This window comes from Cinclus cinclus, chromosome 14 (genome assembly GCF_963662255.1).
Source record: "Cinclus cinclus chromosome 14, bCinCin1.1, whole genome shotgun sequence".
Taxonomy (NCBI): Eukaryota; Metazoa; Chordata; class Aves; order Passeriformes; family Cinclidae; genus Cinclus; species Cinclus cinclus.
In genome coordinates, this window is record NC_085059.1 from 13,392,700 (window position 1) to 13,407,380 (window position 14,681).

At 40.8% G+C, this 14,681-nt stretch overlaps 1 protein-coding gene across 1 annotated transcript; it reads left to right on the top strand.

The window, feature by feature from the left end:
* The first annotated feature begins 1,103 nt into the window (after nucleotides 1–1,103).
* Nucleotides 1,104–2,222, top strand: LOC134049703 (neuropeptide Y receptor type 6-like). The gene has a single exon (XM_062502302.1). It carries the CDS (start codon nucleotides 1,104–1,106, stop codon nucleotides 2,220–2,222), a length of 1,119 nt encoding a protein of 372 aa, XP_062358286.1.
* Nucleotides 2,223–14,681: the final 12,459 nt, after the last annotated feature.

Below are 14,681 nucleotides of genomic sequence, written 5' to 3' on the forward strand. Positions count from 1 at the left end.
TCTCCACAGGCTCTCAACAACATTACTAGGGGTGAAGAATGATGTCCTTCCAGCTAGTTTTCCAATAATTTCACAGGGGAATTAAGGTGAGTTAAAGTCGAGTTTTGAAAGGTATATGTGTAGAACATATATACATTATCCATTCTTAAATTTTAAAATAACTCTAAATACTTGGGTTTTCCTTTCCCAGATAGAAAACAACCTCTTTCTGACCAGAGAGCTGGTAAAACTTTAAATTAACTTTTGCACTCAGTGATAAATTTAAACCCATCAAGATATTCTGTTGAACCTCAATCTTCCCATTAATATTAGTTTTAAGACCACAGAACTGTGTTAATATCAGATTTTTTTGCTTGACTCCTGTTTAAGTTAAGGCTAAAAGAGGAATAACTCTGTATAACTACAATGTGAGCATTATTTCATTTACATTTTTCCCAGGTTAGATTTAGGAAAAAGGATATACAATCTTTACTGCATCAGTAGAACATGAAACTCACTTTATGATATCATTCATAGAGGTTTTGAATGCCATTTGAGCTCAAGCACACATAATTTTGATTAATTCAGGAGGATTGAGTGTATTAACTCACATTGCTTTGTAGTTCTAAAGGAAATCTAAGTGTGATGTCTAAGCTAGCAGAGTGATGGCAGGACACAATTCTTCTTTCCTGGTAATACAAAAGCAACAGATTATCCTCACTGGAATCCATTAAACCTTCTTAAATCTTCAGCAGAGACAGATCTTAGAATACTTTATTCTGAAAGGGAAACTTTGTCCACAACTGCTAAAGGAGGATTTATATGAAAGTGACTGTACAAGTTTAGTCAGAGCAGCTATCACAGCTTTTTCTTGTACATGAGTTATAGATCTGTAGCACTGTCAGTGCAAAACCTCAGAAAGGTGACATCAACCTCCTTCCACAGAGACACAAACCCACTAATAATCATGTGCTTGTCCAGTACTGTAATTAATCATGTTAGATTTGCTCAAAGCTTTAAGGACACTGACTACAATGATAGACCCACAGTACTCACTGCTCTGAAAATCTTTATGCAAAGTAAATAATACAAGGTTTTGTCCATAGGTTGGAAGATGCTTCAGGATGGATAAAGCTGTTCAGCATCCCAATGAGATTCTGAATCAAACTATCTCTAACGTTAGCCTGTCTCAGTTTTTGAACTTTGATACGTGCCAACTTTCCTCCCTTGCAGAATTCTTGCTTATTACAGCTTACACACTGGTTACACTAGTGGGGCTTGTTGGAAATCTTTGCTTAATTATTATAATAAAGAGACGGAAAGAATCTCAAAACGTCACCAACATTTTGATTGCCAACCTCTCTGTATCAGATGTCTTGATCTGTATCATGTGCATTCCTGTCACAGTTGCATATACGTTAATGGACCACTGGATATTTGGGGAAGCAATGTGTAAAATAGGCTCTTTCATACAAAGTCTGTCTGTCACAGTCTCCATTTTCTCACTTGTACTCATTGCTATTGAAAGATATCAGTTAATTGTGAACCCACGTGGCTGGAAGCCTAGTATTTCACATGCTTATTGGGGAATTCTTTTCATCTGGGGGCTTTCCCTCATCATATCCACTCCTTTTTTAGTATTCCACCAAATAACAGATGAACCCTTCAAACATCTGTCTTTCCTCAGTGATTTCTACAAGAACAAAGTAGCTTGCATCGAAGCGTGGCCATCTCTTACAGAGAGACTGATTTTCACCACTAGCCTGCTGGTTTTCCAGTACTGCTTCCCACTGGGGTTCATTTTTATCTGCTATCTCAGGATATTTGTATGTCTTCGAAGGAGACGAGGTAAAATAGACAGGATGAGAGAGAATGAGAACAGGCTGAGTGAAAACAAAAGGATCAATATGATGCTGGTATCAATTGTTGCGACCTTTGCAGCTTGCTGGCTGCCTCTCAATATATTCAATGTGGTTTTTGACTGGAACTATGAGGCACTAATGAGCTGTAATCATAACCTGGCATTTACAATCTGCCACCTCGTGGCCATGATCTCAACATGTATCAATCCCATCTTTTATGGGTTTCTGAACAGGAACTTTCAGAAGGATTTGGTAGTATTAGCTCACCACTGCAGATGCTCAGCATCACAAGAGGAATATGAAAACATTGCCCTTTCCAACTTGCAAACAGATGCATCTAAGGGGTCTCTGAAATTAAATAATCCCCATGTGGTTATATAAAATAATCTAACTGCAGTTTCCAAAATTCTATATTTTATTGCAGATGGCCTTTTTCTGCAGCTCTTGGTCATGATACCACCAAGTTTAGAGGAAGTCTTTGCCATCTAGTTCAGCAAAACCAGGATTATGCTCCCATAGGCATACTCTTAACAGGTACTTTATGATAGTATTAATGATAATAAACCGCTTCCAACAGTCCTAAAGATCAATAATAATAAATTATGAGCAGTATTAACATCTGACTTTTTTTATCCACAGTTTCCAAGTCACTGGCACGCTACCTTAAATGCAATAAAATGTTTCCATTTCAGCCACTGAGGGGTTGTCCTTCCTAAACACCTGGCTTCCCCCAGGTAAACACTGAACACTGTAGTATTCCTAACTTCAGAAGCCTTTCACACACTGTTTTCTGGAATTTTTATTTTCCAACCCTATGTCAATACCCTCCCTGGTTAATCTGCAGTTTACAGGCAGTTCACACTGTAAGGAAGACCCTTGAAGTTATCCTAAGACTCCACCACCTTTCTTTCAGCCCCCTCATGCAGTTTGCTTTGGCTTAGTACCAGTTCAGCCCTGAAATTTTATTTTAATGGGGGAAAAGGCTAGAACTGGACTTTTATTTCTCTTCATGAACACAATAACAGAACCCATTTGACGTACTGCAAGTTTCACTCAGAATAATGTTCAAGATGAAATATATATTTAGCATTTCTCCTAAAAGCATTGCATTCTCCAAACCACCAGTAAAGATCATTGCTTTCTCTCTTACCATCATCACTGCTCCTTACAACAGACCTTTCAGAATCTCAGTTATCAAAAAATCCCACTATGAATTCAGAGTAAATTTCATTTTAGGCTACTTACTCAGATTTCTCTTGGAGTAGAAAATTAGGTTTGCATTTTAATTTCAGCAATATTTTTCCCCACATTTCTGAGCTAACAAGAGGACACACTTGAGCAGATGTGGTAATTTCTGTTCACAGAAACACAGTTTCTGTGTTTGAAAATAGTTTCTTTTGTAACACAGTGCGAAGAAGCCTAAAGGGATAATACTGAACACAAGTTTTCTTAAACTAAAACATTTTAAAAACCACTTTCAGTGCGGCCATAAAAAATAGCCAAACTTCTTCTTCATCCATGATATAGTGACAACATAAATAATCAGTTAATATTGAGCTGTTTAAATTCTTTATTCCAAAAACTCACCATGCTTCCTCTTGTTCAAATTAAATATAATTAATTACTTGTACTGCTAAAGTTCCTTTTTTTTTTTCTTTTGAGTTTCAAAACCTCCTGTTCTAACACTTTTGCTTAAGGTTCCTTGTAAACTATTCTCTAACTTCAGCAATTTATTAATGCCCCACTGAGGCAAAAATAATTTACATTCAAATTACAATGAGCTCCTTGATGACACAGCTGTGGTGAAACTCACCTTAAGGCTATAAAGTTCTCTTGGAGAGGGAATATCACTTTCTGTAACCATCCAGTTCCTAAAGGGTTCAGGCACGGTTCTCTTGTTCCAGCATTAGTTTAGATTGCACCATTCTGCTCATCAGAGGAGCTCTGTCAGAAGAGCCTCACCAGCTCGTGCAGATACTCAGGTTGTGTAAGTGTCCCTGAATCACACTGAGATAAAAGACCCCAGTGAAATCTCTTAGTATGGGCCCATAGAGGTCAAAAGGGCAGCCCCATTACAGGAGCAAGAATGGCAGAATAAGTGACATGGTAATCAAGAGTCTGAGTGATGGGTATGGATTATCTTTGGCATAATTTAGGGATTTGTTCTAATTAAATCAAATATCATCCATTTAGAATCCATTACAACCTTTACTTAAACATTTGCCTTGTGTATCAAAGAAACCAGGATACAGATAAATACCTGATAAAGGCCAATGATCAGACTGTTGAGAGTATCTCAGTATTAACTATTTCCATGCACTTCAACCCAGGTCACTGGCCTGCCTTTATTGCTGATGCACGTCATCTGTTTATTTAGCACATCAGGCACTGAATGAAGTTAAAAGCAGTAACTTGCAGTGAATGACACTGGAGCCATGCATGTCAGAGGGGCTGGCTGTGCTTTGGTGAAGGAGAGGGGATGGAGCTGCTTCTCTCACCACTGAGACTCCTGGGTAGCTAAGTGACTCACTGTCTTCACTGCACCTGGCTTGACTGAGAGCAAATCTGATCCAGGAACTTCACTTTTCTTGGGGATCCCAGTACCTGCATTGAAAACCATCTACTCCTGTCAGAAGGTCATTCCCTGAACAGCATTTTTACAAATGCTGGTGGCACACCTGCTAGAGGCTGGGCCATCAACTGTATTTCCCTGGTTTAGGAACACAAATCTCTATCACCATCTTCCTTAAATTGAAGTACACTCTTTTCAGCCCAGGCTTAAAGCATTTTACAAGCACATGACATTCTAAATTTACTCTAATTTATTAATATTAGCACAACAATTCATATTATTCTCATTGACAAATGTCTCAGACAGTATTTATTGTTTGAATCAGGCCCAGCTGAGATTCCCATGTGTGAACTTGGCCTAAGTGGCTCCCATCCCATCCCATCCCATCCCATCCCATCCCATCCCATCCCATCCCATCCCATCCCATCCCATCCCATCCCATCCCATCCCATCCCATCCCATCCCATCCCATCCCATCCCATCCCCAAGCTTACTTTTACAGCAGAGGTGGTTTTAGTATCATATCCCAAGTGGTTTTAAAACAGCCATGAAATGAATTTTGGTTCAGATTATGTGATGCTGATGGATGATCTCTCTACTGTCTCTCCATAGACGTGCTTGGCCAGTATGCATTAGACAGGCAATAAAAAAGAAGATTGCCATCATTTTTTGTAATACCAATTGTCTACTCCTAACATCCTGATCAGAGTTAAGTGCTCAATCTTTCCTCCCAGTCTGAAAATCTTGGTATAAGAGGGTTCTTCATTAGCAGGTGGGAGCTCTCTGAGCAATGACACTGCTTCAGAATCAAAAGTGAACAATAATACTTGTGCCTTGATTTCTCCTTCTCGTTTCTTTCTCACACTTTCATTTGACTCAAGTGTTGATGGATGCTCCATTTCTGTTCTGGGCATTCAGTCATCAAGTGTCTCCTTTAATGCTGCACTTGTAACAATCATGGTTAAGGGAGCAGAGGACCATGGCTGTCCCGGAGACATCACCCTCAGTGCTGCACATTCTCTCACTACATCCACTGGCTTCCTGTGCATCCTGATACTGAACTTCCAAGCAAGTCAGCAGGAGCCAATTGACTGTGACAGGAATAGGAACAAAGAGCAATTACTTGTTTTTAAAGCATAAGTATTATGGACTCCAACATGGTGTGTGACAGTGGTAAATGTAACTGCAATACCTAATACTTAAAGATTGCTCAAATTAAACTGGCAAATGTTGCCCTGTCTTGGGTAATGCTGATGACTTTATTTTCCCTTGTTTTATTGGTATAGCTGAGTAGAAAAAATACTAACAGCCTTTCTCATCAGAAAATTGTTACTTGATGCAACCAGCTGGAGGACTGTGAGCTTCCTCGGGGGAGCAGCACCATGGAATTAACTACAGAAAGCTAGAGGGGGAGCCTGAACTCCCAGATGCTATTTCAGTGTAAAAAGTCTTAGTTTTTAACAATAAAAACTGTGTCAGAGCTTTGTTTGAGTGGTTTGGTTATTCATACCAGACCAATATATTTATAAACATCCTTGTAGATGAACTGTGTCCTTACATGTCTGTGTATTTTATAGTTGATTGGTTTCACTTTAAGCAACTGCAACTAGGGTTAGATATTTGGATACTTGGGAACTGGCATCTGCTGTGGACATGATTCCATTGAGCAAAGACCTCCGTTGATTATTGACTGTAATCTCTGTCTGTGGACAAAAGCAGTGCCAGTGCTGTGTGTTATTTAAAGACTTTGATTTCTCCCATTGACTGACAAATAAATATTACCCTGTGTAAAGCCATCACCCTGCCCAGCTGGTGAATTTTACTGTCTGTAACTGGGATAGGAACCTTCACATTTAAACGGGGCACCAGAACACCAATAATCACCAGAAGGTCCAAAGAAAGATGCAAAGGTCCAAGAGAGATCCAGAGCCTGCTGCAGGTCAAAGGGATGCCCATGGAGCAAACAGAACATGGCTCAAGGGCACAAAGGTACTCAGGAAGGGATCTGACCAGACTTCAGATGTGTGACAGAGCTGCTGACCCAGTGGAGACAATTGAAAAGGAGGAGAGGACACAAATACTGCTCTGAAGAGAAGGAATGACCTCCAGAGATGTCCTGACAAACCCAAAAGGTACAAAGTACACTCCAGAGATAGCAGTGTGCTAAGGTGGCCCTTTAAAGCATCAGGATGAGAGAAGACAAAAAAAAAAAAAAAAAGACACAAGAAAAATCAAAAAGCACCAGGGTATGTGACAAACAAGAAAAAAAAAACAAATTATAGGAATAGCCAGCTCAATAAAAGAAGACAAAAAGAAAAATTTTAAAAGCTAAGGGTACAAGGCAGAGGAAGAAAAAAATTAAAACAGGGACAGAAAAATAGATAAAAGTAGACATAGAAAAGCAATTTAAAAATGAGAGGAGAGTGAATCTGTAGCAAAGCTTTGAGAAACCTCACAAAGAAGGGTCAGACAGGCTGCAGAATTGAACAGAACCTCATAGACTCCATAAACAACATTGTCCTTTCAATTCTATGCTAATAAGACACTCAGAAATATTCCACAATGGCAACTGTAAAATTATCTTGTCTGCTATCACTCATTTTTAAACAAGGTTCTTTTGGCTTCCATGCAAATGCACTGACTGATGCCTTTTATTTAATTTCCATTTCATTTCATTTAACTTCATTTCAATTCTTTCATTTCATTTCATAGATTTCTCCATTAGTCACAGGCTATTTACATAATGTGATGGAATTGGCACGTGTGGAGCTATTCTCTGCAGAATTCACTTCACCCTCAAACCTGGTGAGGAAAACCTGTTAATTCATGTAGATGTCAGGGTTGTGACAGCTCCATGGATTAGTTCTTCCAGTCAGGAATGGCTACTAGAGTCACAAGAAGTTCTGAAAGTTTGGGTTCCCTCCAACAAGGATCTTACCCCCGTTGCCAGCTCCATTTTTGGTTGGAGACTCCTGCAGTGGTTAATTGCATGGAATCAGTGCCAGCGGGGACTGGGAGAGGCACAGATTTCCCAGGCACTGGGAGGGAGGCATTTCCCAGGCACTCACCTGCAGGGAGTGCTGCACAACCTCCCCCTCCACAGGCTCCCAGGGAACCCTTACACTGCCCAGCACATTCGAATCTCTCCTGTCCTCAGTAAGGCCAACAGATTTGTCTACTGACAAGTTTCAAAATGACACTTTTGGGACTACAATTATTTGGGTGGTGTAGTTGTGTCAGATGTGTCCATGCATTAATTTCTACCTTGAAGCCATCTCAGGGTTTGCCATCATTACAACTACTAAAAAACAAGCCATGACTGTAGTCTGATCATATTCCTACATTTCCTGAAGTAGCTGGCCAGTGGAAGCTGCTCGATCCCCATCAAGTTATTTGGTTTGTGGGTGGGAGTGGTGTTTGGGTTTTGTTTGCTTTTCAAATAAATGCAACCACTATTTTCTTACACATGAGAAGTAAACCTAGGCAAGAATGAAAGTCAAGAATCTTTGCATGAATAAAAAAAAATAAAATAAAATAAAAAGAAGATCCCAGAACACTTTATCCAGAGTCAATTTCCCATTCTTCTGAAATTTCCTCAACAAAACTATCTAGCTGCCTCCCTTTTTACATAACCTAGCAGCAACCTAGCCTCGCAGTCCTTACCCATTCCCAGTGCCTCTTGGGCAGATTCCACTGCTAAAGGAGCTCTCTCCAGCTGCAGGAATGAATGCCAAACAGTCTAAATTTTGAGGAAGGGGCTTAACTCTGAAGTGGCAGGGAAGGAGCTGAATTTGACAGATCAGAACAGAGCAGAGACGAGGTCTCAACAGAGCTCAGACTCTGGAGGATTCTACAAGAAAATTGAGATAGAGTTTACAAGTCTCAGAGTAGATTGAACAGCATGGAAAAACAACAAGAACAACAAATATATATATGTGTGTGTGTGTGTGTGTGTGTGTGTGTGTTTTACTCGAGCAGTCCTTGCAGGGGCACAAAGTCATCAGGTACCTGAGGTGTGAGTGAGGGACTCCCAGCCCCCTCCTGCGAGGCTGGGGAGCTCTTACAGCAGGCAGCTGGGATAGCCCATAGTGGGTTGCTCCAGCTGTGCTGCAGGATGGGCTCTTCACACCCTCACGAGGCAGCTCTAACATTATTGCTATTTGAGGAGCTGCAAAGTAAAGGTTAGAGGGACCTCACCACACCCCTAGGGCTAGGAGGCATATTAGTCAGCAAATAATCTACTTCAAGATACTCAGGGCACTATCTCACTGTTTGTAAAGAGTATCTTTGCCAGACAGCCTAGCTATGCTGTCAGTGTGGATGATACCCTATCCAGCACACATTTACATTTGAGCATTTCAGAGGGCATTAAGTGTCTTAATGCTTCCAGTTCTTTATTCCCAGACCTTTCTGACTGAGTGAGCAGGTCAAGTTCTCACACCAAATGCACCGTGCACTCCTGCCCTCCCAAGATCTCCTTAGGACTGGTGTTAGCCAACATCAAATATGTGTCCAAGGCAGCCTGATCTTTCTCCTGGAATTGGTTCTCAAGGCCAATGTGTGTCTCCAGCTCTTTGTGGTGGGTGGGAGCAGGGGGGAACCGTGGAAAATGTCACACTCCAGTGGTTTTTAATGCCACCATCCATGTTAGATCAAACCTGAACCCAAGACAGCACATTCTGCAGGGGCATCCACAACCTGTGAGCACTACAGACCCTCCTGCCACCCCGCAGGGTCAGGCCCCCAGGGCTTGTCAGACAGAACTCCCAAAACCTAATGAATATTGAGGGCATAACCATCTTTTTAAATGCTCTTTATTCACTAAAACCTGCTAAAACTTTGCCCACATTTAGGCATTCAAATAAAGCCATTGACATACTGCGCTGAGTCATCAGCTGAAGGAAGCCCCATGACTGACCAGGAACAAGATTCCTGGCTTCTAATTAAAGATGAACTTGAGACTCCTTTAAAAAATGGCCACGGAATTAGCATTGAATCCAAAAGCAAAATCTGAGTTGATGGAGAGGTCAACAAACACAGAGAGATAATTACTGCTTGATGTTCCAGGAAACCCAAACTCTGACACTAAAAAAAAAAAAGAGGCCTTTGATGAATGATAACAAAAACTTTCTTTCTTTCTTTCTTTCTTTCTTCCCATCCCCATCACACAAACAGACCAGACAGAGACATACTGAGAGCATTATGCAAGAAAAACCCAACAATCATGGAAGTTCAAGTATCCTGTTAAACCTCACATCTTCAAACCTCACTTCTTTATTCATTGACATACATAAAAATTAAAATATTTCAAAGGAAAAGGGTGTTTTTTTTGTTAGCATCATTTACTTTGCTGACTTATTCATTTACAGAGTAGATTAGCTTTTGTTTTCAGCTCTTGCCTATTTCTAAGGAAAAATACAGAGTTTATCAAGATTTTAGGAGTATTCAAGCTATGTTAAAAGGCTGAGGTGAGTGCTAAAATACTTTGTGTGCTTCTGCATGGAGGGGATCTGCAAGCAGCTGTACAAAAAGCATCTGAGAATAGCAACAGCAAGTTATGAGCAAAGAAAAACTATGAACAGTCAAATTAATTTAATCAAGGGTTACTGGACATCTGCCACTAAGAAATAATAGATGCTTCTTGTTTTCTGGGAAAAGCTAAAAAAAGTCAGCTGCTAGTTTAACAATTAAGTAGAATTTTAAAATGTGTAGAATGACTGAACTTTCGAGGATTTGAAGGAGCGTCTTGATATTTTCTAATCTAAGCCTCCATGCTCAGTAAGATAAAATGCTTTTTCTGAAGTACAATCATAAATTCACATAATTAAAGCTTCACCAGAAAGCTGCTCCTGGGTGGGTGTTGCTGAGCTGCCACTGACCTCACTGAGATGTTTGGTGCTGTTCTGGTTCAGGATCTCTCCACTCTGAAGGATTACTTTTTTTCTCTGTCCCAGCTCATATTGCTAACAAACTGGGAGGTGAAGGCTCTCAGAAAACCCAAAATCTCCCAGTGGAGACAACTTCAGCTGCCAGCATGAAGGCAGCAGTGAGCAGACGTGATGTGGAGCTGCTGATGGAGGAGGCATGAGCCTAATATGTCTGGGCAGATGTGCAAGCAAAACAATATATATTTTTCTCTTTTTTTCATTCAACAGACCAAAGCAGGGCTGAAGCGAATAGAAATTAGTTTCCTGCCCACTTCATCTGTGGGATCCTGATGAGTTTGGTAGTTAATATTTCAGTACATGGTACAGATAGAGAAACAGACATCAGCAGAGCCCCCTTAGATGACCAGAATCTAGATATCCTGCAATTATTGGCATCTGTATTTTATATTAAATATATCTAGAGGATGCTTGTCAAATTTGATCTTCATTAATATCTGTCAACCTTTTATACTGACTTCATTTGTTTTACCTTAAGAGCAAGCGAGCTGGTCCCCGAGGCAGGCATTACTCACATGCCACCTTTAACAATCAGATTAGTTCCGTGTTTGCTGTAAAAGCTGAAGCCTCGGTGCTCAGCATTGAAATGAGATCCCCTGAACAGAGCACACAGCCTGGCCCCAGCTCTAGCCCTGTCCTGGAGAGGTCCACGCCCACCATATGGTGTTCCTGCTACGTCTGTGCTATTCCTACCTTCCAAAATTCTTGGAATTGTGATGGAAAGATTTATAAATAAGTTTTTGGTGTCAAGATGTCTGCTTGGCTCACCATAAACTTTTCTTTGCAGGTAGCTGAACCAGCACTGTGCTGTGCAGCCATCATAGTACAGGTTCACACACCCTGCTTGTCCTTTACCCAATTCCTTAGACCAACTTTTACCCACTTTGCTTTCTCTCCTGCTCTTCTTGCAAACCTGTGTGTCTGGATTTAAACTTGTTTTGGCTCTGACATTATTTAACCAGATGGAAAGAAAGCTAATTTACACTCTAGGCAATGAAATTAGTCCTTCACTCCTTGAAAACCTCATTCTATCACTTAGCCAACACCTACCCTCAGCACAAAGTGCCAGTTCTGCAGCACAGGCAGACCTGGCCAGCCCTGTGCCCACCAGCCCATGCCCAGTCCTCTGGGCACAGCTTCCACACAAAGTCAGGTGGAAAAAGTGGTACTGATAACTCCTTCTTATCAAAAGTGCCCATCCCAGTGTCAGCTTTAGGCAAAATTAAATCTAAAATAACAGTTCACCTACAAGCATTAATTTCTAGATAAATTGTTCGAAAGAATTTTTGGTAGACCAAACACTCCTTTCAAATCAAAGGATTAGGGCTGCATAAAACCCATTCTTTCTATCTTACTGTTCAGCATTTAGGTTAATCTCCTGTCTAGTTTTAACATCACAGCAGTCATCCTCTTGCAAAAATGAACACTTTCAGTGTGTGCAGCCCTAATCAAAAAGCCTTGAAAGGCTCCAGAATTACCAGGGGGGTGACAGAGGTACAATGGATTTCTCCTTCACACAGCGACAAACCTTCTCAAACGTCCCTAGCTGCAGCCAAGGCAGAAATCTGGCTCACATAGCACTGACTTCAGTGCACTGAGTACATAATAAATGAGCCACTTTGGTGCCAGAGGTAGGAAAAGTTATTATCTGGGATGGTTACAGAGAGAGGAAGGTTTCTCCCAGGCTGGGTTTGCACAATATGTATTGGAAATTGATTACTCCTGTCTCAAAGCTCATCACCCATTCCAGAATCCTCCAGTGCTCAGCTTGCTCTACCTGGATTTTCAGTTTCCCTTTCCCTCCTTCTCTCTACCACTCCCTTACTTACTGGGAAAGAATACAGACAGCATTTCTCACAGAATTTGGCAACAACATCTTCAGGATGCAAGGACCCAGCACCAGAATATAAAAACCTGTAATTCAGGTTTACCAATCAGGACACTGAAAATTGAAGGTTTGATTTGCAGGGGGGAAAAACATCAAACAAAAACCCAATCAAAAAAGGTCACCCCCTCCCACCCACGCGCCCCCCCCCAAAAAAAAAATAAAACAAACAGCAAGACAACACCAAATGCCACCAAAAAATCCACAGAAAGACCCCAAAACCCCACAAAAACCTAACAACAACAAAGACCAAAACAAAACAAAAAAAACACAAAAAACAATTACGAAACCAATAACAACAAAAAAAAAAAAAACAACAAAAAACCCAAACCAAACCTACAAACAAACTAAACCAAAAAACCCAACAACAAAACCCCAACCAAACCCACCTAAAAAACCAAAACCACAACAAAAACCAAAAAACCACAAAACACAATAATAAATCCCACAGACAAAAACCACAGCAAAACACCAACATGCTCTGGAACTTCTACCAGCCACCATGTATAGATGAAAAAGTTGTTCCATTCATTTAGGTAATTTTTTAATTAAAAAATAACTACTGAAGCGTTAGGAATCAAAGGGCAGATTTTGGCACCATTAAGCAAGTAGTGGGATTTCAGTGGCAGAATCCCTGCCCACTAAACTACCAAATACCAAACTCATCCTTTTCCTTCCCAGAGATTTTGGCAGCACCGTGCTTTCCACAGCACACCCGAGGCACTCAAAAAACACTGGGCCTGCAGCAGAGCAGCTCTACTGGGAATCCCTCAAAAGGCATTTCTCACTTTGTTCACCTCTGCAGAGGTGAGGCACACGTCAGCCAAGGAAGCTTCCTTCCCACTAACACCTCACCACTTCCACCAACAGGTTTAGCAAACTCCACATCCAAGTTCTCAGCCTGGTTGCACCCCTGGCACTGGGGCTGGGTCAGCACAGCTGCATCAGCTGGAAGTTTGGATCAGCATCCTTGTGATCTCTAGCTCAACTTCAGCTTGAACCTTCCTAGAGAAAGCAGTATTCTGCCAACATAGTCAGACAACTTTTCCCATGCACAAATTTTGTTCTTTCAATACTTCCAAAATGTGAATGTTTTGGATATCCAAAGAATACACGTTTGCAGATCAGCTCCCTCATTTTAAGTGTAATTAAAGGTCAGGACAAGCTCAGCTCTAGATCCTTGCCCAGGTTTATTTATTTTGCTTTGACTCCCAGCAGTGCTGTGAGAGCCAGCAAACCCTTTTGGGATGTTCCTGGAGTACCTGCAACACTTCCTGCACCAGCCCCATGTCAGCTCTTCTTCCCAAGAAACCCAGACCTCTGTTTGCCAATTTGCCACACCTTACACCAACAGTCCTTTAGACAGTGCTCAGACACTGCATTATTAATGTATTTATGCAGCTGCATTTAGACAAAACACTAAGAGAATCCAGATCAGCTTTGTGCATGAGCTGCCTGAGCTCATTGCTGAGTTCCACATCCTGCTCACTGTTCTGTGAGTAAAGCTGAAATGTCCATGTATTTTTCTCCTAGTGGCCTCAATGTAAATATGAAGAGCCTGAATTTATGAAACAGTCAGATTTTTTCTTGGCTCAGTTTTGAAAAGAAGGAAGAAAAATAACCAAAAACTCTCTCCCTGTCTCACTCTTTTATTGTATTGACATTTTGTCTTGTTATCTCTGGAGCCTCAGTCACAAGGCTTGTGGAATTGCTTCAGTCCATAATAATTCCTTGTCCACATCATAAACCCATTATGGCACAATCTGTCATTATTGGGATATATTTTCATTATTGTCATTATCTGCCATCCTTGTTTGGCCAAGGCAGCAGCTGTGGTGGTCACACCCTTAGTACAGGCTGGGTTGGGCAGCTTAGACAACACAGCAAGAGCCTGCACAAGGCATATCTTTAGCTGGGACAACTGTTCACTTTTTTTGAAAAAGGAGCACATCAACAAAAATTAAGAGGAGTGGTTATTTTATCATCATATTTCCTGCTAGTCTTTTATGGTACAAACTATTATTGTCTTGCAGAAAAATCAAGGCAGAATTATGCTTAGATTGTATCTAATTAATTTTTCATAGTAAAAACCTTCTTGTTGCCGGATGACTGATACGTGGCCATTTAGAAACCAGAAGGTACCAGTCAGAAAAAAACCCTCAGCTTTGCTCACTGAGCCCCTTTTTTACCTACGGCCTGCCTAGACAAATTGTACTGTGTATCTTTGAACAGGGAAGTCATTTAAGAGAAGCACAAATCTTTACAATTTTAGTGAATCTCTCTAAACATCAGAATTATTCTTTCTCATTCAAAGCCATCACTCTCCAGGGTAAAATACAGGAAAGACTGAATATTAACCTTAGAGTTATCTTTTACGATGTCAAAAGATCTTTGTGTCATCTTCATCATCTAACCTGAGGCCCTTGAGAAAGAAGCAC